The 26,318-nt window shown below is 41.7% G+C and overlaps 3 protein-coding genes across 5 annotated transcripts in view; 2 read left to right on the forward strand and 1 right to left on the reverse strand.

Moving 5' to 3' along the window:
* LOC105565386 (translocator protein) overlaps window positions 1-121 on the forward strand; it is a 5,552-nt gene extending 5,431 nt beyond the window's left edge. The window contains exon 4 of the mRNA XM_012018532.1: window positions 109-121. Coding sequence (XP_011873922.1) covers window positions 109-121 — 13 coding nt within the window. The remainder of the gene's footprint in view (window positions 1-108) is intronic.
* LOC105565348 (serine/threonine-protein kinase ULK2) lies at window positions 7-5,768 on the reverse strand. 3 transcript variants are annotated; one of them, XM_012018465.1, is made up of 13 exons: window positions 5,343-5,768; window positions 4,643-4,735; window positions 4,452-4,502; window positions 4,297-4,366; window positions 3,986-4,156; window positions 3,543-3,777; window positions 2,893-3,213; window positions 2,637-2,702; window positions 2,271-2,552; window positions 1,603-1,856; window positions 1,012-1,383; window positions 653-780; window positions 7-501 (listed from the first exon to the last, which is right to left on the reverse strand). In XM_012018465.1, the coding sequence occupies exons 1-13, from the start codon at window positions 5,430-5,432 to the stop codon at window positions 322-324; spliced, it is 2,313 nt and encodes a 770-aa protein (XP_011873855.1). In that variant the 5' UTR covers window positions 5,433-5,768; the 3' UTR covers window positions 7-321. The 3 variants fall into 3 exon arrangements, with proteins under 3 accessions (XP_011873855.1, XP_011873854.1, XP_011873856.1); XM_012018464.1 differs by having other exon boundaries at window positions 3,986-4,162; window positions 5,343-5,714; XM_012018466.1 differs by lacking the exon at window positions 5,343-5,768 and adding an exon at window positions 5,017-5,058 and having other exon boundaries at window positions 3,986-4,162.
* Window positions 5,769-5,960: 192 nt separating this feature from the next.
* LOC105565347 (serine/arginine repetitive matrix protein 2-like) lies at window positions 5,961-26,063 on the forward strand. The gene is made up of 11 exons (XM_012018463.1): window positions 5,961-6,411; window positions 7,240-7,481; window positions 8,048-8,152; window positions 14,332-14,658; window positions 16,682-16,807; window positions 17,069-17,147; window positions 18,530-18,585; window positions 18,747-19,111; window positions 19,142-20,777; window positions 20,899-21,066; window positions 23,202-26,063. Exons 2-11 carry the CDS (start codon window positions 7,252-7,254, stop codon window positions 23,350-23,352), a joined length of 3,243 nt encoding a protein of 1,080 aa, XP_011873853.1. The 5' UTR covers window positions 5,961-6,411; window positions 7,240-7,251; the 3' UTR covers window positions 23,353-26,063.
* Window positions 26,064-26,318: the final 255 nt, after the last annotated feature.

Below are 26,318 nucleotides of genomic sequence, written 5' to 3' on the forward strand. Positions count from 1 at the left end.
CGATAGATTGTGCAAAAATTATATCGGCGAGATAATCTAACTTTTAGCGTTAATTTTCAACGAGCGAAAAAGAGACCTAACAAATATCTGTTATTTGTTACATAATAGATACTACGATTGATAAATATAATTATTAAATTGGCAAGTAAATATTTAGTTGATGTGCAAAGGTATTTTCATAGCAAAAATTTTTAATATAAATTGAGAAAAAGAAATTGCATACATTGTGCGATGATATACATGTTTACTACTATTAAATATATCTTTCAATCTCTCAAAATCTCTCAAAATAATTTAAAAAGACAAGAAGTACAGATTTCTCTACGATTCGATGAAGATTCGATCGGCGCGGAGACAAAACATACATTTGATAAGCAGAGCTCGGTCCTGACTATGGCTGACATGTTGCGCTAACGAATGCAATAATATCTGCGCCGTGTGATATCGCTGGAAACATTCGCCGCCTTTTCCGAACAGCTCATCCAATGCCGCCGATTGACACTGCACAAATAATCACATCAAATACTTCGAATGCCAGATCAATGGTAACATTGTATTCATTTTTCAATTGCTAAAAGCACAGACATATTTTTAGACTCCAAGGAAATTGGAGGCGATAAGCGCAATTAAGAAATATATAGTTATTCAGTACCATGTGAATCGCATGATTGTACAGTATCTTGTCCGCCGTAGCTCCTGTTTGACGAAGAAGCCCCACGCTATTCAGTTGTTTGCATTCCATCAAACACGACTTGAATTTCTCGTTCATGGTACTGACAACTGCAATGTTAAAGGCGTGCAATTTAAATATAGTTTATAAGTAACTCATAGACCAACAAAATTTACAATTTGAATATGCATGATCTCTTGTTAGAGATATCATAGAAAATTAAGAAATGGATTACAATGAGAAATGGCGAAGGCGAGACGCCGGTCAAATATTTGGTAAACTTGAAAAATAAGAATCTGTTAAACTTGCGTAAGTACTACGACAACGGGAATCGCATTTACCTTCCTTCACGGTGGCTGTCGGTTGCAGCCTTCCAGCTTTGAGTTCCTGAGTGGCCAGATTCAGGCCGGAGCTGAGCCACTGAAGGGCTCGTACCAGAAGGATGACCTGCTCGGCGCGTTTCCTGGTGGCTGCATTGCCAGCCTGTTCGAGAGGCGCCGGTTGCTCGATATTGCCGAGCGGGCCAGCCCTGGATCTGGCGACTTCGCACACGCATTCGCACAACGCCACGACGAAGTTCAGTTTGGCCAGGATCTCGTTGTGCTCGCGCTCCATCAGCGTCTCCTCTGGTAGCTCCGGCGCGATAAACGTTAATGGACGATCATCGATTGTCGTCGGCATATCCGGGAAGAGACTTTGGAAACTACCGGCTTCTACAGACGAAATGAATAATTAACAGAGTTATTAGATAAAAGACAGTTTTCTTTTCCTATCTATAATAATATGATATGTATATTTTCGAGGAACATAATCAATGGATTAGAATTATTAAAGTGTAAGTTAATGGATGTTACTGAGGTACACAATATTCTGCAGATCGCAATACGTTGCTCCAGTCGATGAAATTTATATAAAAATGATCAGAGGATTACCAGATATTTCCGGAAGGGTGACGGCCCTAGTGCCGAAGGGTATGACAGGCGAATGCCTGAGTGTGTTGTTGTTGTCTTGAAAAGCTCGCGAGGTGGGCGAGCCAAGCACCGCCAGCGGACCTGTGAGCAACGGCGAGGACGCGCTGTTATTACCCGTGGAACGCCGCAACGGCGAGGTTCCGCTCGGCGTGTGCGAGTGTCTCGCTACGGGACTGACCTGCCAGGTGTTGGGCGGCGGTGGAGTCTCGCTTAATCTAATTGTTGATAAATTAACTTTTATTTTCCTATTCTTGTTTAGTTTACACTTGAAAATTTCCGGACATGGGAAATTAATCAAAAGTTTGGACCTTTAATAAAACAAAAAAAAAATATATAATTCGGTGAAAGCTTACAAACAATTTTAATAAATGTACAGTGACTCGAAATTAATAGACTGTTAATCATTACATCGTAATGATTAGTTTTTTTCTATTGATAGTGTACAAAGTGCAACCAAATAAAAGATTTAGATAAATCAAGATTCTTTAAAATGAAATTCCATAAAAATCATGCGATTATTCTTTGAGAAAGATAACAATGCAAAATTTTATAATTTAGATTACTTAAGAACTTGCAAAGAGAGAAAAGAAAGAAGAATTATTTTTGACTCGTTCAAGGGCACGTCATACCTTCTACCGGGTGGAGTGCCGATGACAAACTGCACGCTAGGCGGACTGAGGGAGCCGATGTCCGGCGGGTGACCTCTGTGGGAGTCCGCGCTGCGTTTCATGCTGATCGGTTGTGAGCGAGGTACGACGCTACTGCCGGAACGGATGGCATTCGTCGAGGGAGACTGCGGTGGATGCTGGGCCACTGCGTTTCGTTGGCATGGAACAGGAATCGGCTCAGAGATCGGCAGGTAGCACGGTCTGGGTGGACTGATAGCTTCCCTGCTAGTCTGTCTGGTATATCTAGCGGATAATAACGTTGGCATTAAAAAGTTTGCAATTTTTGTAAAGTTATAAACCCATAAAGTGTAACAAAATGTCACGTACTCGCCCAATTTCGATAAGCATGGTCGGGGTGGACTGACAGCTTCCCTACTGATTTGCTTGGTATATCTGGAAAATAATCACAGATGAATGTTCAGGCACATACACCTTCTAATAAAATATTTTATACCTACATAATAAAGTAAATGTGAAAATATATAAAGATTAGATTCTTCTCGATTATTATTAAAACTTTTTCGCAACTTTTACTAACGTTCCTTGGTTTTTTTTTCAGGTTATTACCTAATTATACACTTACTTGACTGGCGGATTATTGTCAGTATCGCTACTGATGTCGCTCGGCACAAGGACAAAGTCATCCTCGGGACTGGAGCAAGGAGTCTCCGTCGTTTCGGGCTCCGATCTGTTGACAATCGGCGTTCCTTCCTCGATCGGAATCGCCATTGTCCCCGGGGACGCCGGCAGCTCGGCAGGTACAGGGCTTGGACTTGGACTCTCTCGGACACCCGTGAGGAACGGGTGACCAAAGAACTGGTCGAAATCCATGCGGTCAGTCGCTTCGCGCCTCAACAGGCCCATCAAGAGATTCGTCAGCTCGGGTGATGTTCCAGGCGGTATACTAAAAGAAGGAGACTTTGATACTTTCTCACTTACATTTTCTACTCTAATTTTCTTCTTAGTGTAAAATAAGAAAATTGCCGATTTCGAGAAAAACCAGATTAAGAAATTGAAGAAGACGAAAAGTTAGTATGAGTAAAATAGACATGGTGATGTAATGAAAAAAATCCATAAGAATATGAAGAATCCACTGTTTTACAAAGAAACATTTCAATTACATATATTATATAAAATTCAGATCTTTTTTTTTCATCTAATTCCAATGTAAATTAAAGACACTAACGCGAAAGAGAATGAAACATTCCTATTAAATATTACACATCTCTGTACCTAGGAACAAGATTAACAGTGTTCTCGTAGATCGACTTGAGTGCATGAGGATTATTCGCAGGATGCGGTGCCTTTCCGGTGAGACATTGATACAATATGGTGCCAACGGACCACAGATCCGCCTTGGCGTCGTATTGAAGAGACATAATGACTTCGGGTGCCATGTACATCGGCGATCCGCACAAAGTCGCAGCCATCACGCCTTCCTGCAGGAACCTAGCAAAACCAAAATCCGCTGAAACAAAAAGAGACACATTTTTATCAGAGATCAAATCTGGAAAAGAATCACATTTAATACAGACTCGCAGATTTGTTCGCGTCGCATGCGCCACATGCTCCTGTTTGCCCCAACAATTAATATAACGTCATTTTATTAAAGATTTAAGTGACGGTATTGGTCGTTGAGGTATGCAACGCGAACAGACCTTCGGAAATGCTCTCACCTATCTTCAGTGTTATTTCGTGTGGCTGTGGACAGGCTTTGCCACAGTTGTGATTCAACAGGATATTCTGCGGCTTGAGATCTCTGTGGACTATCCCTTTGGCATGCAGTACCTTCATCGCGCGAACCAACTGCTTGAGGAACAGCCTGATGGTATCTTCGGAAAGAGTACCTTTTGCTATTAAAAAAAATATATATAAATTATTTACACATGAAACCCGTTCGTCCTATAACGCATTAAAGTTCCATTAACAGCTTCTTTTTTCTTTGGCTCAGTTATCGTGCGGTTGTTTTAAGGTCGCGAGTGCTCACCGTTTAAATAATCTCCCAGATCTCCACCATTGCAATATTCCATAACCAGGAAGACGTTATGATTAGATTCCTGCATCGAGAAGACATCGATTATAATATTTTCATGATAATATATTCATATCATATGTCTTTGTAAATGCGACAGTGTGTCTTACCTTACAATCATACAGTGCGACAACATTCTCGTGATGCAGCTTAGTTAATGCCTGTAAGACGAAGAATAATTTTCCCATAGTAAAAATTTCGCGCAATATTCACGGCAAATGTATTTTTTAACATTTGTCAATATTTCTCTCTCCTTTTCGTTATAAAATTTCGAAATCCGTTATGAGCACAAGAGGTGTACCTTTAGGATCTTGATCTCCTTCTTCAGCAAGTCTTGCGACTTGGCCAAGGTCTTCTTCGTGATACTTTTGATAGCCACTACTAGATTTGGTTTCTGCAAAATACAAAGCAGCTAGATACAATCACTGTCACTCGGTTAATTAATATTGCAGCTCTCGCAATGGACCAAAGTGATTTAAATTAATTAAAAAAAGTATTTATTCGAATTAAATGAAATTAAAAAATGTCAAAGTGTAGATCTTGAAGCTGACATCTGTTCAATATACGACACGCCGTCTTACGAGACAATACTACACTTCACAAAGAAATCTCAAATAAGCAGGTTTCTTTTTAAGACACTAAAACAACAAAGTTTTACGTTAAACATCTCAGAACCTTATGAGACGTTGCATATACAGACATTGCATTTGTATCACTCTCTTAACTAAGTTCTATATAAAGAAAGCTCCTTTCCATCTAAGATAACACGCTATCTATCTTGATAAAGCTTTACACAAAGAAGTTTCAGACGCGGTAGATTCTACTAGAACAATGGAATCTTCACAAAGAAATATATATTAAAGAAACGCGCATACACACATATATATATATATGTGCGTTTTTCTTTAATACATATATATACATATATATATATCTCTCTCTCTAGCAGCTTGTAATTTGACCAATCAATCTGCGTTGGTGAGAAACTGGACGGCGCTCACTTTGCGATGCCTGCCCCTGAAGACGACGGCGAAGGCGCCGGTGCCGATCAGGTCTTTGGGATTGTACTCGTAGTCGCCGAGGATCTCCATCTCTCTCGTCCGACGGGCGGCTCTCTACCGACGTGCTGGGGTCCGCGGTTTAACAACAACACGAGGACGCATCGCCCGCGATCGGGGATCGATACGATCGTCTACTCCAAAATGACACGACGTCGTCACGCAGGTCTCCGCCTCCGCCCCGCTGCGACGGGGGATCTACATCTCGTCCGTCATCGTCAGCGCGCGCGGTTGTCCCCAATCGTGGCGTCGGATTACCACCGCTGTGATTTCAGCAGCAACGCGGCGCGGAGGCGCGGAGGGCGTGCGGCGGAGCAGAAGGGGCGACGGGCACACATCCAAAAACACGGCAACACCCCGCGGAGAGGGGCAACACACGCACTCTCTCGCCGCCGGGGTGTTAGGCGTTTCGCACGCTCCACCTCGGAGCACGACGTCTTGACGCAATCGTCGTCGGGCCGAGGGGGCGACCGGAGCGACAGGACGGGACGTCGGACATGGTCGCGAACGGCGCGACGATCGCCCGCCTACGTGTGCGTCGGATCGAGCCTCCTGAACCACTGATATCTGAACACGGCCAATGGCGAGAAGCGCAGGCGCGCAGCCATTCCAATTAAGATCCGTCTGCTAGCCGGGAGGAAACTTTCCCGAGAGTCCGCCGGTCTTCGATAGAGCACCTAGTCCGTGGCGAACGTGACGCGGCGAAGATTGCCGAGGATCGCCGAGGATCGCCGGGGAATATCGGAGAGGTCGCAACGGTCTAAAAGGGCGCTCGCTTCGTGTGCGCGCAAGTCCCTCGTCTCCGAGGGCTCTCCGTTTTAGCGTCGTCGTTCGGGCGCGGGGAGAGACAGGTCGCCAGCCCGCGGGAACGTGAACGGCTCTACGGCGATCGACGGGCACCAGGTAAGACCACGCCGCCGACCAGAGGAAGCCAAGCCGCCGGGGCCTCCGTTCGAACGAGTGGAGATTTGCGCAGCGCCGCGCCAGCCGGATCGATAATTGATTATACTGTGTGAGTTACTCTAACCTAAGCGCCCCGACGATCATTCGGGATTCTCGTCAGATACTTGGTGTCGTCGGGTGACCCGATATCGCGGTAACGTCGCCGTCCGCCGACGTGGCTCGACCCGTTCTCGGGTCGCCGTGTTCTTTGCCTCCTCCGCGATCTCTGGCGACTCACCTGCTGGCCGGCCATTGATTTCGTAGACGGTGTGCGGAACCGATCGCGTAAATGCGACTCGAAGGTTCACGATTGATGTATCGATGAGGATTGTTCTTTGCAACTGGGCTTGTATCGTTCTTTTCTCTTTCCTATTCAATTTCCGATTGTACGCTCGTTTTGGCCACAATGTAGTGCAGTTACAAGGAACAGATCGCGAGGTGGAACTTTTATTCCTCTCTTCAGGCCCGTGGCCACGACGCTAGGACTTGGTCCAAGTTCTAGTTCCGAGAGAGAACGTGTAGCCGATCAATTTGCAGCTTTTATGGAATAGCTGCAAGTTGATTGGCTAGGCATCTCTCGAAACTAGAACTTGGACCAAGTTCCAGCGTCGTGGACGCAGGTCTTTCTGCCTGGATTTGTGTTCACTTCTCGGCGAGATGTGTTGTAATCCGGCAAAACGCTCACGGTCTACGTAAGCAATTAGGCGAACGGTGAACCGACTCAAAGAGATCAATTCTTGCGGAATATAAAATGTTTTCGGTATAAAATCTTTTCACTTTCGAGATGGTACCAAGGGCTCTTTTCGCTGTTCGTTTGGAGCTCGACGTTATTTCACCGTCAGATATTTGATTTGTCGATCTCCTAACTGGAGCAAGCTTCTTTATCTCTGATTCGCAGAAGTGAGTCGAGATGTACAATGGCATTGGGCTTCAAACTCCACGCGGCTCCGGCACCAATGGACACGTTCAGAGAAACTGGGCGATCGTGCGTAAGAACAAGGACAAGGTCGCCTATAAGGCGGAGGAGACCAAGATCGATCAGCTGAACAAGCAGCCGAACAAGGATATTTTGGATCATGTCAGAAAGAGAAAAGTCGAGCTCAAGTGCGCGGAGTTGGCCGACATCTTGGAAGATCAAGGGTAATTATTCATACATTATATTTTTTCACTTAACACCATTAATATTCTACACTTTAAAATGATATCGATATTTTTCCTCCGTTCTAATAGTCGCGTTTTTTAAAATCGTTCAAACGCACAATTTGCACCAAGATCTTACGACTTGGCTCTTATAATTGTTCCAATATCTTAAATATCTATGATAATTACCGACATAATCGTTAGCGATGCAATCGTAGAGTCTTCCAGCAGAATTGTTGATAATTGCATTATGTTTCAACTATTGAAGCCAAAGGTGGACAAGGCAAATCCTATTACAGCTTACAATCTAATTTAAGTCCGAAAGTACGAAAGCTGCTTGGGAATTAGACCAACATGATTCTGATCTAAATTATGTAACGTATAATATAAACCTGACCCATGTACTATAAATAAAAAAATGTATATAATATAGATGTTTAATTTTTATACGTTTTGCAATTACAATTTTAATGATGGATTCGTAATTGAAATAGTTAATACAGAAATGCAGAACAGACTTGCGTGAGAGTTGGTACATTCTTGTTTTTTTCTGCTGTGGATTACAGATTTACAATCGAGGAAATACAGAATAAGGTGGAATCCTACAGATCGTTGTTAATGGGGAGCGATGTCAAGATGTCCACGCCGCAAGATGAATTTGGCCGTGTTAAGTAAGTACATTTCACCCAGTTTCCTTCGTTTTTCTTATTTTCTTAAACTCGAAAACGGTTATTATGCAACGAATTATAAATACATTAGCTAAGACGTGATGTAATGCGGAATAAACTAATCGGAGCATAGCAAGTATAAAACGACCAAATTAATTGGAATAACAGATGGGTAAATAAAAAGTCGAGTATCGTTAAAGTGAAAATTAATTGCTCTGTTACATAAGTAATCGTTTTGTGTAAATTAGTAAGAAAGTAAGAAAAAAATATTACATTAATTAGAAGATGTAAGTATATTAATAGCGCTATATAATTGTCCAATGTTATAAGACATTAAATTACACAATCTGAAATTTAACAGTAAATGTAACGATTTTGTTAACTGAGAAAAAGATTGGCTTAGAATATTTTTGAAGAAGTGCGTAAAATTGTAAGGAAAGAGAGTTTTCGCCTTTCTATTGATTTCTGTCAGCCAAATCCAGGATAATCCTGACGGCGCGCGGACCAGGTGAAATCTGGCATATATGACGTTAAGACGTGTCTGAGCTTCTTGAGATCTCTCTGCCTCGGCTTTATTCGATCCCGCGCTAAAGGAAAGTTTTCCCAAGTGCGACATATTGCGAGAAAATATATTTACAGAATCTGTATGCTTCCTGAAAATCCTCAAGAGACGTTCAGAAGGTTTGCGACACGTCTTACAGAAATCCTGGTTATTTCGTAGCTGCCGTTTAAATTTGAGTAACTGTACGATTTTTACTGCAAATTAAGCATAATGATAAATACGATACAAAGAAACAGTTTTAAGGTCGACAACGTTTCTGAAAGAGAAATTGGGGCACATTAAAAAAGATTAGATATCTTCTATTATATTTTAAGGCGTACAAAAAGTTCTTCATATTCAGACCGAAACTGAAGTTCTTGAAAACATCAAAGGGGAATTGTTTAACGCAATGGCATAAAAATCCAACTGTGTATCATTTTATCAATGTGACACGTATCATTGTCTTCAATCTGGAATATTAATTAATAAGAGACAGACGTAGAGAAAACAATTATTATTAGATTGACGTTAATGGACACTGTTAAGTCCGAATGATATCGCTTTTTGGAGAAGATACAAGAGAGTCTTATTGTCCTGCAGATGTATTATCTATAATAATTGAGAAGCAAACGCAGGAAAATAGAGCCAATAATTTTCAAGAATTGCGATTGTTACGCCACTACTGGCGATCGTCAACTTAAATTATTTAAATTCTACTCGTTCTCTCTTGCAAAGTATTGAGAGAGATACCAGAGTTAGGGCCGAGATATACGCGAGATAGAGCAGAGGGCGGGGACGCGTCGCACTCCATGGCGACCTCCGGACCGACGGAGGACAGGGGTGGGTGGTTGTATCCGCGATATCGACGTACCCCATGGCGCCGGCGCCTCGGGAGGGTGAGAGGCGACGCAGGGGGGTGTATCCAGGGCGGTGGAGGACGAGAAGTGGGAGAGAGAGAGAGAGAGGGTACAGCAGCATCTCTCGCTCTCCGGTGGCCCGCAGCTTTTTCCGGCTCCTCAGTGCGAGGATGGACCGGCGTCACGGCGCAGCCGACGGACGGTGCACCGAGGGTCCCCTCGGATTAATCTCGGGTTGACCCCGCCGGAGCGAAGGACCATGTGACGCGGCCGCGAATCCCCGCGGAACAAATCACGAAAAAGTCTTCCATTAGCTTAACTTAATCGGGTAGCGCGGTTTACTATCCCGCTCCTCTAGGTCGTTCCTAAGTGCTAAGTCTCGAGTTAGAGTTATCGCGAGTTATCGCGTCGCGAGGTAGAGCTTAAGTCTAGCGTTAAAGTCTCACGGGAGCAAGCGGCGGTTCCGCGCCGTTCAACCTTACGGCAGAAGATATCGATTGTGATAACCGAGCGAGAGGAATCCGCGAGGAAGATCGCGCGATTTTCATTTGAATATATAACGCCTAAACACGAAGATCTACCTGCTACATATCGGCCCGTCGACGAGTGAAAGAAAAAATCCGCAAGATTTCCTCCAGAAGAACCGTGCATTTCACTGGAACGAACTGTAACTGTAGATACGTATAGAAAATAAGATATCGAACGTCGATTGAGTGTTCCTGAGTGGGAGGAAAGCTTCAAGGAAATCGTATTCGTCGTATATATTTCATCAGGCTAAATCGTAATATTAAATGCACGTGGAGAAGATATCGTATATCGTGTATTAATTACATATTGGTAATCTTAGATGAAGAGGAATCTCTGGGAAGAGATACTTATTAAGTGGGACCGGATTATTAACGAAGAAGATCGACATCTGCATCTTTGGAATCCGAATTTTTACAATGCACATCGAAATGTACACGACGTAGAAATAATTCGACTATCTTAATTGGAAAGAAGAGAGGCCGATAGAAAAGAAGAGAAGGGAAGAGAGGCGCTTAAATTCCTCCAACGTTTCTTTATTAAAGATCTTATTTCGTATCGCACACCCGTCTTCCTCTCGCGATTTTCACTTCGTCAGGAATATCAAAAGAGAGACGCAGATATATCTTCCGACTCACGTGTCTCCACTTAAAAAAGAAATGTAAAAAGTTTTTTCTACGAAATCCATGTGTCTCCAAGACGCCGGCTGCGACGAGCCGGCGGTACGTCGCTAAGGCAAGCGTTCTGCTTCGGCTTAACAGAGAGAAGCACGGCGACAATCGTGTGCCTGATCTGAAGTCTTCCTGAACTCGGTTAAAATGCTTACAGCAACGTCTCCAACGCGAGGATTTACATATTGCTATATATTCTTCCACGTACGGAATAAGAAAAAGGGCGTTTAACGGTCCAAGCGGCGCGAACTATAATAGTAATAAAGTAATTATAAAATACATAGACGATAATAATTTATTCCTGATAGTAATAGGAAGTGTAACGATAACAATATAGTAAAACATAATAATAAGTAAAAATAGACGTCTATAAGGAATATGAAGTAAAGGAAACATTTGTAATATCGTGAAGCTGTCGGGAACACTCGGATATGAGATGATGAGAGTCGCTTGAAGAATATCAAAGTGGGACGACGCGCAAGGAAAGGGAGAGACGGAACTCGTTATTGTAATCGTCGTCATCATTCTCGCCGTCGCCGTATGATTGTTCTATCTAGAAAAGCCGGGACAGCGGGTACAAAAAGCAACAGCGACGGCAAGCGCGAAGGGGGAGAGAGAGAGAGCTATTATCTTCGCTCGCGATCTTCCCTTTCTCTTGTATCTCCGCTTCATCCCTTCTGCTCCCTTCGTGAAGGGATAAAGCGCCGTGGAGCTACTTGCGCAACGTGGACCAACCGACGGGGCGTCTCGAGTTCAATTAGCAGCCTAATATTATCATGCCAACATTATTCACCGTCTCCTCTATTTTAGGTGGTAAAATAAGAAACGGTGAAGGAACGAGGCACGCAGGCACGCTTGAGACAACTATCGACCATTAGAATCGGAGGAAGATAGAAGTCGAGGAGAAACTTCGCCGCAGATTATCTATAACCAGTCTGCACAATCAGCGATAATTCTACGATCAGAATTTCGCCTTTCACGAGAGACTAATAATTATTTTACACCGTGCCGTGCTAAACACGAGGAACAACAATTTTATTTCTACAAATAAAAAAAGGTAAAATCTATCAAGACTAAATCTACGGTCAGGAAAAGCGTTATGAGTAAAAGACGACAAAATCCTGGGAGGGACCTTTCGACTCGAAACTGGACGGATCATTAGAGGTCAATCAATTCTACGATCGTTCTGTACTACGTTAGAGCGCGTCAAGCGAGATTTCTCGAAGGAGCGGATCTCGGAGGGATCTTTATTCGTCGCTGCATCCGGATTTTCGAGGAATGGCAATGTCGGCGACGGTGTCGCCGGCGAAACCCGCGCGCGGACGTGGCCCGGCCGACGGCCGGGCCTTCTTCGAGACGCTCTGGCGCGGCGGCAACTTCCTGCTGGACCGGCAAAAGGTGCTGAAGCGCTCGCGCAAACGCAAACTGCACTACGCGGCGGCCAATAACGGTGGCAAGAGGAAGCAGCAGCAGCAGCAGCAGCAGCTGCTGCAGATGCAGCGTCAACACTGCTGTTGTTGCCAGCGCATTCAGCTGCACCTGCTTGCCGAACGGCGAAGCAACATGCGCTCCGTCGTCAGGTGAATCCCTTTGTCAGCGTCAGCTCCCAGTTTAATCTCACGACTGTACACCGGGGTGTGGAAATAAAAGAGATCCTGAAATCCTCTATCACAGATGTGTAACGACAATTGCGTATTTGTAGAGAAATGAGAATTAATTATAATAACAAATCTTTGCTCATTTTTAATCGGTATTACGGTGTTATAAATATCACTTTTCACATTTCCCCGGTGTATAGTTTACATTATGGTCAAATAGCTTACAATAGTTTACATGATGGTATCAAATAGTACATAGCGAGATTATCTCGCTGTAAACGACGTCTCCGATTATTTCTCCTGAGAGTAATTTTATATCAGGGCGAGTAATTTTGACTGAGCTTCGGAAGAGAAGATGATAAATAACGAAAGCATAAAATCTTGAGTTGATCCTGCGTGAAATTTATCGTAGCAGACTCGACGGCAACGGTAATTCGAAGCTTAGTTTTACGAGGATACAAGATCCCCCAATAATAACGGGAAGGCATCTCTGGAAAACAGGGAGAGACGGTTTCTCGCAGTTTATTTCACGCGCGTCCGAGTCCTCGTTCTGGCGGCAGATCGACTCGGTGTAAGTCGCCGGCGGCGATTCTACAGCGCAAAGGGGATGCCAGAAAAGAGAACAGCTGGATTGTATTGATCCGCCGGGTTCCGGCGCCGTGCGTGCAGGCGCGCAGGGGTGGCTCTCGCCCCCAGCTCGACCCCGGTTCACCGCTTTTCACCGTCGCAGGAAAAGTAGAGAGAGAGAAGGAGAGGGAGGGAGAGAGAGAGAGAGAGAGAGAGAGAGAGAGAGAGAGGACCCGCGCGATTCCTGCCCCTGCTTGCCATTCTAGTCGTCCCGCAGTGTGTTATGTCATTAGCATCGCGACGCCCGTTAAGGACGACGCCGTTGTGTCGCGCAGGGTGTTTTTCCAAGTCCGGACGTCCCCATCCCGCTGTAGCGCCGAAGAAGCGGTCGTCGCTCTTAGAGGGATGACGGTGAAGATCTCGACGCGGTACGCGATCTAGATCATCCTTCGGAGGATCTCCTTCAGGAGGATCTCGCGACTCTCGTTATCGTGAACCATCGGGTGTGCCTTATCAGTTACCGTGTCGGTAGCAAAGATGATACAGTGGGGCGACATTTCGAGAACGCGAAAACGACAGTTAAATACATGTGGATCGGTTGAATATGATTCAATTGCTCATTTGCATTTCACGTTCTACCCGTGACGATTCATGGCTCGGACATACGGCGCCTAAGATCGCAATTCTGTTGTGTCGAGCTAACCAATTCGACTCTGTAAACCGTACAGTAAATCATATTATGTAGAAACATTTCGGTCAAAATGATCGTTAATGTCTAGAAAATGCGAAGATACTAATTCTAATTACGTGAAACTCGATTGTTCACTCTCGTTAGACTTTTATACGCGATTGACGTCTGATTCGATAATTGAGTAATCAGCTGCGAGATATTTAATCACAATGCGACTTCTGCGAGGACTTTGTAAACATAGAACCGGTCGGTGTCGATTATTGTCACTAATTATACGTCAGCGATTGCAATTGTGTCAACGATTAGGATGGATTTTACTCTCAAACGGTGGGCTTATACATTTCTAAAAATGGTTGAAAACCGCAGATCTCTTTGGGGCACATTTACAACAAGAAACATTTTACAAATCAATAAAATTCATAAGGCTCTTATGTGGTAAACACCAATTCGAAGGAATAAAGACTAAAGAGCCGTGACAGGATGTTAGTGTCCAAATATTTCCTATTTTTAAATTTATCGCGAAAAATAGTTTTACTTTAATTATTTGGAATACAAATTAGACAAATTTAAAGGTGGTATGAGTAACGTCCCACCGTACGCGTTCACTGAAAACGTTGGACATATTTCCACGCCACTATGTTTCAACGAGTGATACACGATTAATTTATTGTTACAATTTTGCGCAAACTCTCTCCACTCGTGAATGCTAACGGGGGGTTTTTACGCTTGCAGTGTGCGTGAGACGCACCAGATCGCCGAGGCTCAGCAGGAGAAGAACGCGAAGCTGCGCGAGGCGTTCGGCATCTCCGAGTTCTTCGTGGAGGGCAGCAGCCTAGACCCGGAGCGGCACGCGCGCGAGGCGGAGGCGCGGGCCGCTGCGGCCGCCGCCGCCGCCGCGAGCAAGGTCTACGAGCTGGTGCGCACCCCGAGCCCGGCGCCGCCGCCGCTGCCCTCGATACCGGAAGTGGTTGCCGCCGCGGCCACCGGCGAGAAGAAGAAGCGGAAGCGTTCCGGCAGCGCGGGCAAGAAGAAGAAGGCCAAGAAGCACAAGCGGGAAAGGTACAGCATAACGTGAACGGTGCGCGCACGGTTCCATGGAGGCTGGATTCGATCCCACTGATTGACCTTTCTTTCTGTCTCTCTCTTTCTTTCTATCTCTCTCTCTTTCTCTCTCTTTCTCTCTCTTTTTCTTTCTCTCGCTTTCGTTTTAAGTATCGGACTCGGAGTAAGATGCGAATCGAGGCTCCAAGACCGCACACCCGGCCCCGTCACACGCCTCCGGAACACCCCAGAAAAGAGAAAAGAAAGCGACCAAGATCCGAGTAGAAAGTCTCCTCTCTTTTTTTCTCTTTCTCTTCCCATGTCGGTTAATCGAGACTGTTCGTTTTTTTGCAAACGCTCGTACTCTATCTCTCTTTCTCTCTCTCTTTTGCCGTTTTTTTTTACGCGTTTAGCTGGATTTACAGAACTGTAAACTCATGACTCACCACCTACTGTCTCATATCCCGTACACCTTTCTCTGTTTCAAACAGAACTGAGGAGGACTGAGTGCCTACCCAGTAGGCGCAGTAGGTAAGTGTGGTCGTCGCGATTAATTTGCAAAAAAAAAAGAAAGACAGAAACACACTCTTCGATAAGAGCTTAACGTCGTGCGCCGTGTGCAAAGAGCGCGATTAGAACGGTGGGATTTTCTCTGGGGGGGGGGGGGGATTGTTTCTCACGCGATAGATATCTCCCCGCGGGCAAATGTTTGTTACGTTTCGGTCAGATTAAAAATTCAAATTGTGTGAATTGTGATTAGAAATTAAATGTATAAATCGTTCTCGGTAAACATGCAATCTTAATTCCCTTTTGTGAAAATAATTTGTGTGAAAAGTATTAAAGAAGATTGGCATATTAATGAATTTGATAAAAGACACAGAGACGTTGAAGAAAGTTAATAAGAATTGTAACAATGGAGACGTATTATGATTTTCTAACGTAACAAACGACGGGCAAACGTTTGCCGGGGGTTGGCGAAGTAACAAGAACGCGGGTTTTCGCAGTAAACGCAGAGAAAGAAAGTTAAAAATGTTGAAAACGTAGAGAAACTTGCGCAAAGAATGCGAATGAACATAAGCAGAAAACGAGAATCATACATTTCTATCTCTCTGTTGTTGTTTATCGATGAAGCTTGTTGTTAATGTCATCTCTCTATTTTTTTCTGACAAGTCCGTCCTTATCGATGGTTATCAAGGTAATGCTAATCCCATATTTATATCAATACTCCTCATATTATGTATTATATATATATTTCGTATACCTGTCTTCCGTAAACCTTCGTTGAAAGATGTGGTTTTTCGCGGTTGTGGGTTGCGACCCGAGGTCGGAAGAGCCTCCTCGGGAAGATGAGTGTAAAACCAGATCTTTCAAAGCGAGCTATGTAGTCGGTTTGTCAGCCTAAATTATTACGATACGCGCGATATTGTGGACAATCTCTCACTTGTATACGCATCGTTATCCTCTTTGTTTTCCATTGTTATTGCATAATCCAGACTAAGCAATGTGATGCAAAATTCATCTCGTGAATACTTTCGAGATACTTGGACGAAACTCCAGAAACGAGAGCGGAAAGTTCATGTCAATATGCCACATGACGTCAACTTCTATCTTGTTCGAACGCAAGATGCACTCGAAGGCTCGCCTAATTATTTCGAAAGTACTCCGCATAAAGCTTTTATTCGAGTTACTTCGACGTTGAGAAAGTGTGTTAACGAAAGAGATTAAAAACTTGAAATCGTTATCCCTCCTCGGCGAGCGGAATGTATTCCAAATTCTGTATCGTGGGAAGTTATAATTTCTAAAGCGAATAGCTTGTGTATATTGTACGTTGATATATCGATAGAACGGAAAATTGTTTTTCACGTACGACCGATTGTGTGTACTACAGCTTTCTTTATATATTGTCAGCACAAAGGTATGCACTTGTCGACAGGAAGACGCCCACTGCAAGAGTTATATAAGACTAAATATTGTTTGACAAAAACAAAGATACGACCGCCTCGTGACTCTTGTAACGATCGTTCAATCTCCGATTTCATAGATCCGAATCCCCCAAGTCCGGCAAGAAGAAAGAAAAGTCCAAAAAGAAGAAGAAGGAGAGGAAGCACAGAAAGACCGAGGCCACATCGTCCGACAGCGACTCAAGCGAGGATTCCGATGACAGCAAGTAATAATGACAGTCAATTTATCTATTTAAATCTATCGTATTGTAATAACGATACTTTTTTATGTTGATTAAGAATATTGTTAAAATAAAAGTATATTCTATTGCACAACGTTTCACTAATTTAACTCGGTTTTTTTTACGAAAAAAAGAAAATATTGACTTATTTTAGTACAGATATGTAAGATCATTTGATTAAAATTGATTATAAAATTAATGCGTAAATCACATGGTAAAAGTAAATAACGAATGGACGTTGCGTAGCTCGTCCGAGGCCGAGTCAAAGAAGAAGAAGAAAAAGAGAAAGAAAAAGCTCAAAGTCGAGGGAAAGGACAAGCATGAGGTACGCACGACGCTTTGAAGAAAGTTAAACATAAGTTCCCGTTCTCTTTTTGTCTCTGTTTCTCTCTTTTTACATATATATTTATATATACTTCGGCACGTGAAAGTAGGTGCATGACAACGTCTCTAGTTTCTCGTTTGTTTCTTCTGAATTTGTTAACCGGTTGACGCAGGGTGATCACTATTGTTTTATCTGACTTCTCTTGAGTTTGCCACTTGTCTCGAAAAGGATAGCATGATCGTCTCCTTCTTCTCCTTGCTGATCCTCTCCGGTTCGCTTGTTATTTTGCGTACATACGATTTTTCATCTGATTTCCAGTTTTTCGACAGTTCATTATTTCAAAGTATAAATCTCAGTATTGTTTGTAATTATTCAGCGCCATTTGACAGGAGACATTCCCTGAGTGAGTACCAGATATGCCGCTACTCAATGTAATTTCTAATTTTGTGGATTCATACGTATTCGTATACTTTCGAATTTTACAAATTTTACTGTTGTGTAAAAGCCTCTCTATTTCTCACTCGTTGTATGTCGAGCACTATTACACATTAATTACGGAAGACCGATCTCGGAGACTGCTTGTGCTGAAATGAAAGATTCCCATTGGAATATATTCTTGAAAGAGAATTGCCGCGATTATATAAAGAGAAGGATTAAAAGAATAGGGCAAATAGGATTTCAAATCTCTGTGTCCATGGAAATCTTTCAATTTAATGTGCGTTCTGGAAAAGCAAACCTCGTAGTTAACACTTTTTAAATTATATTCTTATAATCATATACATATTATTTTAACTTTGAAAGTAATTTAATCTGAAAAAAATTATAATTAATTTGATGGTTACTGTAACATAATAATTATATCATTTTGCATAGATTTAATTTGTAATAATCACATAATGTTCATTTGTTCCATTACAGTTCTGTATGAACTAAAGCTTTCAAACTTGTTTCATTACAATGTTTATAGGAAGGGGTTGTAAAACTCTTTGTTCAATCTCTACTTTAAAGAACCAGTGATTTATTTGGCCACTTTATTTGTTATTACTCGAAGATTTCTCTCTTCGAAGAAAATGAATAGCAAACGGTTTCAATGTGATAAACAAATATACACAGATATTCTCTCTTCTAGTTGTAGCCTTTTCCAGAAGTGCAAAATAATATATTTTATATTCTAGAATAAATTATTTTATATTCTTATTTTTCTTTATCCATTTTTACTGGCGATTAGAAAATCCAAAAGGAGCAGACTCCGGAAAAGTTCTTTAAATACGTCGTTCCTTTTTTGTTGCATTTTTTTTCATTGTACTCTTGACAAATGCATGATCGATGTTTATTAATTGGAGTCAATAAACGATATTGATCCATGTTGGATTTCCTTCTAGAAGAAGAAGACTTCGGCTAAACGGAAACGCCAGTCATCTGACAGCTCCACGGACAGGTACGTCAATTGCCCTTGTTTTTTTTTTAATTTCTGCATACGATTATTATTTTACAAACACTTGGTAGGAAATCAACAATTTTTGAATAGTAATTTACTTGCTTGAATTGTTATTTGATTCTCTTCTTTAATTTCTGATTTGATGTGGATTTATCTTACAGCTCCGTGGAAAGACCGAAAAAATCGGTGAAACATGAGAAAAACATCCTAGTGGACAAGGCGTTGAGAAATGAAGTTTCCGAGAGTACCGTGATCTCGCGAGAACCACTTCCTCCTCGATCGATCCGATCACCGAAGCGAGAGATATTGTCTCGAGCAACCATATCTCGGAATGAGACTCCGCCGCTACCAGCTGTTACTAAAACGAAGAAAGATTCGCCGAAGAAGAACGTGGCAGAGAAGCGGGACAAATCGCCGGCAAATCACAACAGGAGTCCTGCTATATCATCAAACAGGCGACACAAATCATCCTCCAGGAGCAGAGGCGATAGAGGCGAAAAAAATGATAGAGACAGAGATAGAGGAGGTGGAGGTGGTGGAGGAGGTGGAGGAGGAGGAGGAGGAGGAGGAGGAAGATCTCCTAGAAGGTACTCGAGGTCACGTCGTATGAGTCCGTCTCCTAAACGAAGACGAGGATATTCTAGATCACCCAGAAAGCACGGTAGGCATTCTATGTCCAGAAGCAGAAGCCGCTCCAAGTATGATCGTTACGGATCCTCTCGCAGGAGACCCGTGTCTCCGCCAGTGAGACGTAGGGAGACCGATTCTCGCCGAAGATCGCGCTCGGCGAGGCGACAGCAGCGCTCCCGGCGGTCCCGATCGCGCTCCACCTTGAGCTATTCGCCACTTAGAAAATATCCAGAGCGCTACAAGGAGATTCTGGAGGATCGGAAGCCGCGACGGGATCAGAAGAAGAAGACTAAGGGCGACAAGGCGAAGTCGCGCTCGACGTCGAGAAGCAGGAAAATGCAGCAGATAGCGGTCGCGCCTAGGGTGAGTCTGAGATCGTCGAGCGAGGATGAGGCCGATCTGGCTGACGACGAGCCCAGCAAGCAGCAACAGCAGGAGGAAGACGAAGAGAGAAGGATTATAGAACTGAACACGTTAAAACGACTGCAGAGCGGCCTGGCAGCGAAGGCGCGGGAGACGCTAGAGAAGAAGGTGATCAGTCCTACGAAGATTAAGATCGAGAGGCGAGAAGATGTGTTAAATATCGCTCTACCGAACGAACCGCCAAAAACCATTGCACAGAATTCAACTGTACCGATTCGAGATAGATCCAAATCAAAGGAACCAGTTGTACAGGCTCTACCGGTTATTCAGTCGCCGGTGTCCAGTAGATCGCCCTCGCCGGCTCTACCTCTCACCCGAGAGGAGGCGGCGATTAAGATCAGATCGCCAAGCGAGTCACCGCCACCGCTGCCGTTGCCTCAGCCATTGTTCGACAAGATCGATTCCACATCTCCTGGCACGAAGGCTAAGCCAAACAGTCAATTTTCAAGATCGCCGAGTTCCACCGGCAAAAGAGACTCGCCGCCTTCGAAGAAGGACGCCTCTCCTACCGCGATATCTCGAGAGGATAATATGATAATGAAACTGCGTTCGCCCAGTGACTCGCCGCCATCTTTGCTGAACATTTCGTTAGCTAGATCGAATCGTCGCTCGAGGTCGCCGAAGAAAGGCAAATCGTACTCCAGATCGGCATCGAGATCATGCACAAGATCGCCGTCCGTCGCGGACAAAGTGAGGTCTTCCAGATCGCCGTCCGGGGACAAGAAGTCGCGGTCCCGTTCGCGAGGCAAGAAGTCATCGGCATCGCCCGGACGACGATCGACCTCCAGATCGGCCTCTAGAGCGAAGAAGTCGTCACCCAAGGCGAGAACAAAGCAGCAGCGCTCGCCCCGATCGAGATCTTCCTCGGTGGAGTCAAAACGCTCAAGCGCGTCGAGATCGCCCTCGAGATGCAAGAAGTCCGCGTCGCGGTCTAGAAGCAGGAATCGATCGTTGTCGAAGAGGAGGTCGCGCAGTCGCTCTTCTCTGTCAAAGTCAAGAAGTAGGTCGTTGTCGAAGAAGAGATCACACAGCCGTTCATTGTCGAAGAAATCCAAGAGTCGCTCGCGATCGGCATCGAGGATATCCAGGGACAAGGACAAGCGCAGTCACAGTAGAAGCAGCTCACGTTCCTCCGCTAGGTAAGAGCTCGTAATTTGCCGTGACCAGTTCCGGTAAAATTATTGAAATCATACAAAAACGTTACGCGTGTCTTCTCCCTCTTCAGCTCTTCCCGCTTTGCATGTCTCTACGTCTTTTCAGGCACAGTCGAGGTAGAAGCTTTTCCAGTTCATCCAGATCGTCGAGCAGCGTCTCCAGTCGATCCTCCCGCTCCAGCTCCAGCAGCTCTGCCTCCAGTAGATCACGCTCACCGTCGATACCTCGGCGTCACGGTTCACCCAGCTTCTTGGACAGACGGCGTATCACAAGGTAGGTATCGCGAGACTATGTGCGCTGCATTATCATGGTAGTTTATGTATACATATATATATTTACCATGCACTCTGTATGCGCGCGCGCGCGCGCGCTGAGCTCCTCGAGTTGACCACCGTAATTGTAGACTTCAATTTGACACTCTTATTAGTTACACTTTTGTTTAGTTCACATTTCTTTTGTTATTAGAGTTTTGTTATTATGTATATATCGTATCACTATTTAAAAAAAGAAAAGAAATACTTAAGAGATAATTTTTATGAAGAACTGTTCAACGTTTGCAGTAAAAATAAATATTGAAGAGACTTTTCCGCGAAAGACGGATAATGTTTGCCAACACGATTAAGGATCTCGATTTTCGGTGTGCTAATATTGTATTTATTATGTCCTACAGGGACAGATCAAAGGACAGGCATAGAAGATAGAGTTATGGCTTCGCACAGCATATATATATATATATATTTATATATATAGCAATAAAAGTCTGATATATATATATAGACTTATTGAATTTTCCTTTTAAGAAGTTTAGAGACTTGCAATTAACACGTTGATCGCCCGGAATTAATAGCCTTTGTATTAATTAATGTAGTATCTTTCATTTGTATTGCTTAGGGGTAAAGCAACGTGATTATCTCGGTATCACAGACTTTATAATAGAATTTAATTCTGTATTGAATGGATGTACTGATTAATATTATTTCTAACTTCTAAATAACTAATGAACATCATTCAATGGTTTTTATATCTGGCGAATAAAAATATCTCGATCAACGTTTGACAGTCAAGGTGTTGTAGTGTAGAGTTTTCGATTGCACGTGTTTTAAGATTCACGTATACACGTAATCCGTGTACAAGGATTTAAGGTACCTTCATTCACGTGTACCTCACCATCACGGCTACACGTTTACACATGTCACATACACGAATATTCGTGTACATGTGTCACGTTCACGGGTATTCGTGAACACGTGTCACATTCACGTGTTCACGGATTCACGTAAATGAAGATTCTTTAAATTCGTACACGGGTTAAAACACGGATAAGTTAAATACACGAATTACACGTGTACTAGGGAGCTCTAGTTAAGAGGCGTATGTAGTATATATGACGGTTAATTACAATATAACTATGTAATCGAGAGTTCATTCAAATGTAACAAGTGTAATGACGGAAGCAGGAAAGTTTCATGTAAACTATGACCAAATGTTACTAGCAGTCGTAATTGTCAATAATCTCGCTCTTAGAATAACTTAGCGTTTATCTTTTATTTCGTATGTTTAGATTTTTCATTTATGTAATCTCTTTTTTCTTCCTCCCTCTTTCTTTTTTTTCTAATCAAATCACTTGTATAATTGCCCCACGAACATCATGTAGATATAGCATGCGTGTATGTTTTCCTTTATAAATATTGTAAATGAAATTGTTGTCTTACACATGCAGTAGAAGATACCTTTTTATTTTATTGTCAATTGCTGAATAAAAAATATTTTCCGGCAAAAGCGAATTTTTTTCCTCGGTTTATAATTTCTTAATTATAATTTTCTTAGTTTAATATTTTTGCGGTTTCTGAGTGTTTCTCGCGCCACTGCATTCTCCAGAGAAACATTTCGCAGACAGGTGAGTTGTCACATTTTTATTTTGCACGGTTCTCGTTTCTCTGCAGCTTGCTTATTTATTTTTGTTGCGTGTGTATTCAGCTATCTGTTTTAATTTTTACAATGATAAGCGAACTTTTCTTATCGGAATATAAATTAATCGATGCAGTAGATTACATGCTAACGAGTAAGATTATCAAGGATTGTCAACTATTGGTAATCATTATTGTTAACTAAATGTCTAATTATTAATTATCACTATTTAGAACTAATTTATATTATTAGTCTGAGATGTCTAACGAATAATAATAACTGTTTTATATCTTTATTATTAACATCATTGATAATTACTGTCATTGTTATCCCTAATTTTTAATATTGTTATTCATAATTAACTCAATCTTTGCTAATAAGCAGAACAAGAGAATGATGAATATTTTATCATCTCTCGCGCTTTCAAAATTAACAATTGTAAATAACATGTGTTCTTCATCACGAAGGTGCTGTGTTATACTAACGGGGATTCGTTTTAGCGCGAGGAAACGTCCGATCCCGTATCACCGACCAACACCGACACCACCCTCGTCGCCGAGTAGTTCCGAGAGCAGCAGGCACAGCAACTGGTCCGTTTCGAGTCATCGATCCAGCTGTACCGCGAGTCGTAGTCCGTCTTACACGCGTTGAGAAAGATATGAATTTCCAAACAGAAATCGACGTTCCTTCTTCGTACACTAGACTCGAAACGACGTAGCTCGATACAACCCGAAGGAAACCACCGTATCCCGCTAATCCCCGAGATATTAATTTAAACAAATTTATTCAAAACTATATTAATTTAGAGAATTATATAGTTGTAAATATTAATTTAAAAATGAAAATTCAGATCACATGGAGAGTTGAAGAATGTTCCAGAAAGGAGGTTTAATAATGCCTGTTAAGTTTTTCGAAAGGAGAGAGATTGCACGTGGTATTCCAAGGTAAATAGGCACGCTAAGTTATCTCTTGCGAAACTAAGAAAATCGATCTTTGTTAGCAATAATTTCGAATCTAATGGCTTTTCGTGCTGTTCACTCGACGAATTTCACGAGAAGTAATGCTATGTCCTAACTTACAGTTAATTTCAAGATACCCTGTATATAAATTGTACACGATATCAATTAATTCAAACGACAACAGTCTAAAGAACTTTGAAAGACTGAGTCAACTTTCAGATACTTTTACGTTTGTAGGAAAAGAGATTGTTTATATTAATTTTATGAATTTAAGGTAACGATTTACAATCAGAATGATCTAGAGATGCAAAAGCAGCTGTTGATACTAGAATTAATAATATATTATTATTAATTTATTAAATTAATTTAGGCAGTATTTATTTAATTCAATTTAATTAAAATGAATTTCGAGTGGGTGTGCCATTCTGAACATAGTGCATAGTTATGAATCTGAGTACGTGTTTTTTTGGATAATTTAACAAGATACCATTTAAAATTTATATTAAAAAAACCGAAAATTTTTATCGGTTGGTATATCCCCGATTTCAATAATCTTGTCAGAAAAGATGTTACAATATCAATTTTATATTTATTTTGAATTTTTCTTCGAACTTACAGTGCAATTTTGCGATTATTGTTGATACTAGAAGATTATCGTGAAGAAAAATGGATATCAATGTAGATTTTAATGTATTATACTCTATCTCTTTCTCTAGTCAAATGACTCATATTAACATGGTGCAGTAACTTCATTTCTCTATAACTCCTAGAAGAGATTATTTCATTTAAAAGGAATATTTGAATGAAAGAAGCGTACAAGACAATTAAAGCGGATATTTTAATAACAGATACGAAAACTTTCTTTCTCACTCTGCAAAACACGAGGGTTTTGTAAAACGTTCATCTACTTCTATCTTTAAAATTGTAAATTTCTATTGTGAATTTTCGTTAAATCATCTTTACGTTTCTCAAATCTTCCTTTGCCAATTCTTACGTAAGCAATAATGGAAAAGGAAAAAGCTAATTAAGCAACCTTCGTTCGTGTTCACTGTAATAGTCTTATTGTAGTAGTCTAGGCGTTTATTTGCGCAATTGCTTTCCAAATCACGCTGTATCACTCCTTAGATTCATCTACGGATCTTACGGATTCAATTTACATATTCATGACTTTTTAGTGCAATGTTATTAATTTGTTCTTTTGTACATAGATATTTTTTTTATAAAATTCTGCATTTAGAATAGTTTAAATCCTCTTTAAACTATTTACATGTACATTATATTACATATAGGCAAAATTTAGTGATTTTTAAATTTATTATTTATATTATATATAACGTATTTATTTATTTGATAAAACAGTCTTAGTTTTAGCGACTGTGTAAAGAACACTGCGGTTCTTTTACATGCAATATTCGCAACTTGATAAAAATACTCTAGTCACAGGAAGATTATTTCTCGCGAGGGCCCCAAACTAGGCCAGGCAGCGACGTACCAAAAAGACATAATTAGAATGTTAGTCTCAATGCGCTACTCGAAGTTAAGCCTCGAAGATATATGTATAGGATTAAAGAAGGCTCGTATTTGGAAAGTCCATGTTGTTTTACAACTTGACAGAGAAATTACGTAGCGCTAGCTCCCGTACTCGTAACGACAGATTTCTTTCTAACTAGGAGTTCTCCGACCCCTAATGTCAAATCGTTGCGTACGAAACGTATATTTAATGTTCAGCATATCTAAAAATATTCATCCTATCCATCCTTTTAAATTCTGTACGCGGTTGAGATTAAGAATTCTGATTTCTTATTCCCAAAGATATGAAGAACGAAGATTTTAAACTCTTTTCTTTTTTTATTACTATCGTATATTCGAAAATTACATTTCATACGCAATGACTGCTCGATCAACGCTGTTGGAGCTCCACATTAATGTAGTTCAGATACATTTTACAATTTTTCCAGTGCAATGATTGTGATTGCCCCCTTCCTGAGATTCACGCGTTTCCGCGCGTATAATATAATATATTATATATACACTCGAATATACAGCGAAATTATGGGAATGTTAAAAGGGTGAACTCGGAAATAATACCTTTCGTACGCCGTTGTTACCCTGATCACTTAAAACGTCTACAAGATAATAAATTCTTCAGAAATTACGCGCGAGGAAATCACTTTTAAAGTTCGAGTAACTTTCGAAGAGTAGAATGAGAGAAAGCGTTCATCTTTTCATCGGCTCATCATCGAGAGAAACTCATCGCGACACCCAAACCTGATATCTGTATCTGCTTATGATTTACAGCCATCGAATGTTACTGTCTCGTTAAAGTGAAAGAAAATTCGGATATTATATCTGTAATATACTCTGTATTGTTGTTGTGTGATTAAATCGAAAACCTTAAACACACGGCACATTTTGTTTCTGAAAACTACTCCATATTTCGAGACGAATATTATCGTAAAATGATCGAATACGGAAATGATTACGGTTGATACACTTAGACTTTGATATAGAAAATTAAAAATAAATAAAAATAAGAACAAACGTCCGGTATTCAATAAGCTCATCGGAAAGATAAGTGCAGTATCGGAAAAGAAAATGATGATATAACTAACAAAGAATAGTTACGTAAGAACGATATAAAAATAAATAAAGAAAACG

This window comes from Vollenhovia emeryi, unplaced genomic scaffold (assembly GCF_000949405.1).
Source record: "Vollenhovia emeryi isolate VEMERY1.0 unplaced genomic scaffold, V.emery_V1.0 DF939153.1, whole genome shotgun sequence".
Classification (NCBI taxonomy): domain Eukaryota; kingdom Metazoa; phylum Arthropoda; class Insecta; order Hymenoptera; family Formicidae; genus Vollenhovia; species Vollenhovia emeryi.

Coding starts and splice junctions, on each gene's coding strand:
- LOC105565348 (XM_012018464.1), bottom strand. CDS start 5,432: ATGGAGATCCTCGGCGACTACGAGTACAATCCCAAAGACCTGATCGGC. Junction 3,214..3,542: donor ACTGTTAATCTTGTTCCTAG/GTACAGAGATGT, acceptor TCCTTCTTTTAG/TATACCGCCTGGAACATCAC. Junction 1,857..2,270: donor GGCACTCCACCCGGTAGAAG/GTATGACGTGCC, acceptor ATCAACAATTAG/ATTAAGCGAGACTCCACCGC.
- LOC105565347 (XM_012018463.1), top strand. CDS start 7,252: ATGTACAATGGCATTGGGCTTCAAACTCCACGCGGCTCCGGCACCAAT. Junction 8,153..14,331: donor GATGAATTTGGCCGTGTTAA/GTAAGTACATTT, acceptor TTACGCTTGCAG/TGTGCGTGAGACGCACCAGA. Junction 16,808..17,068: donor GAGGATTCCGATGACAGCAA/GTAATAATGACA, acceptor GACGTTGCGTAG/CTCGTCCGAGGCCGAGTCAA.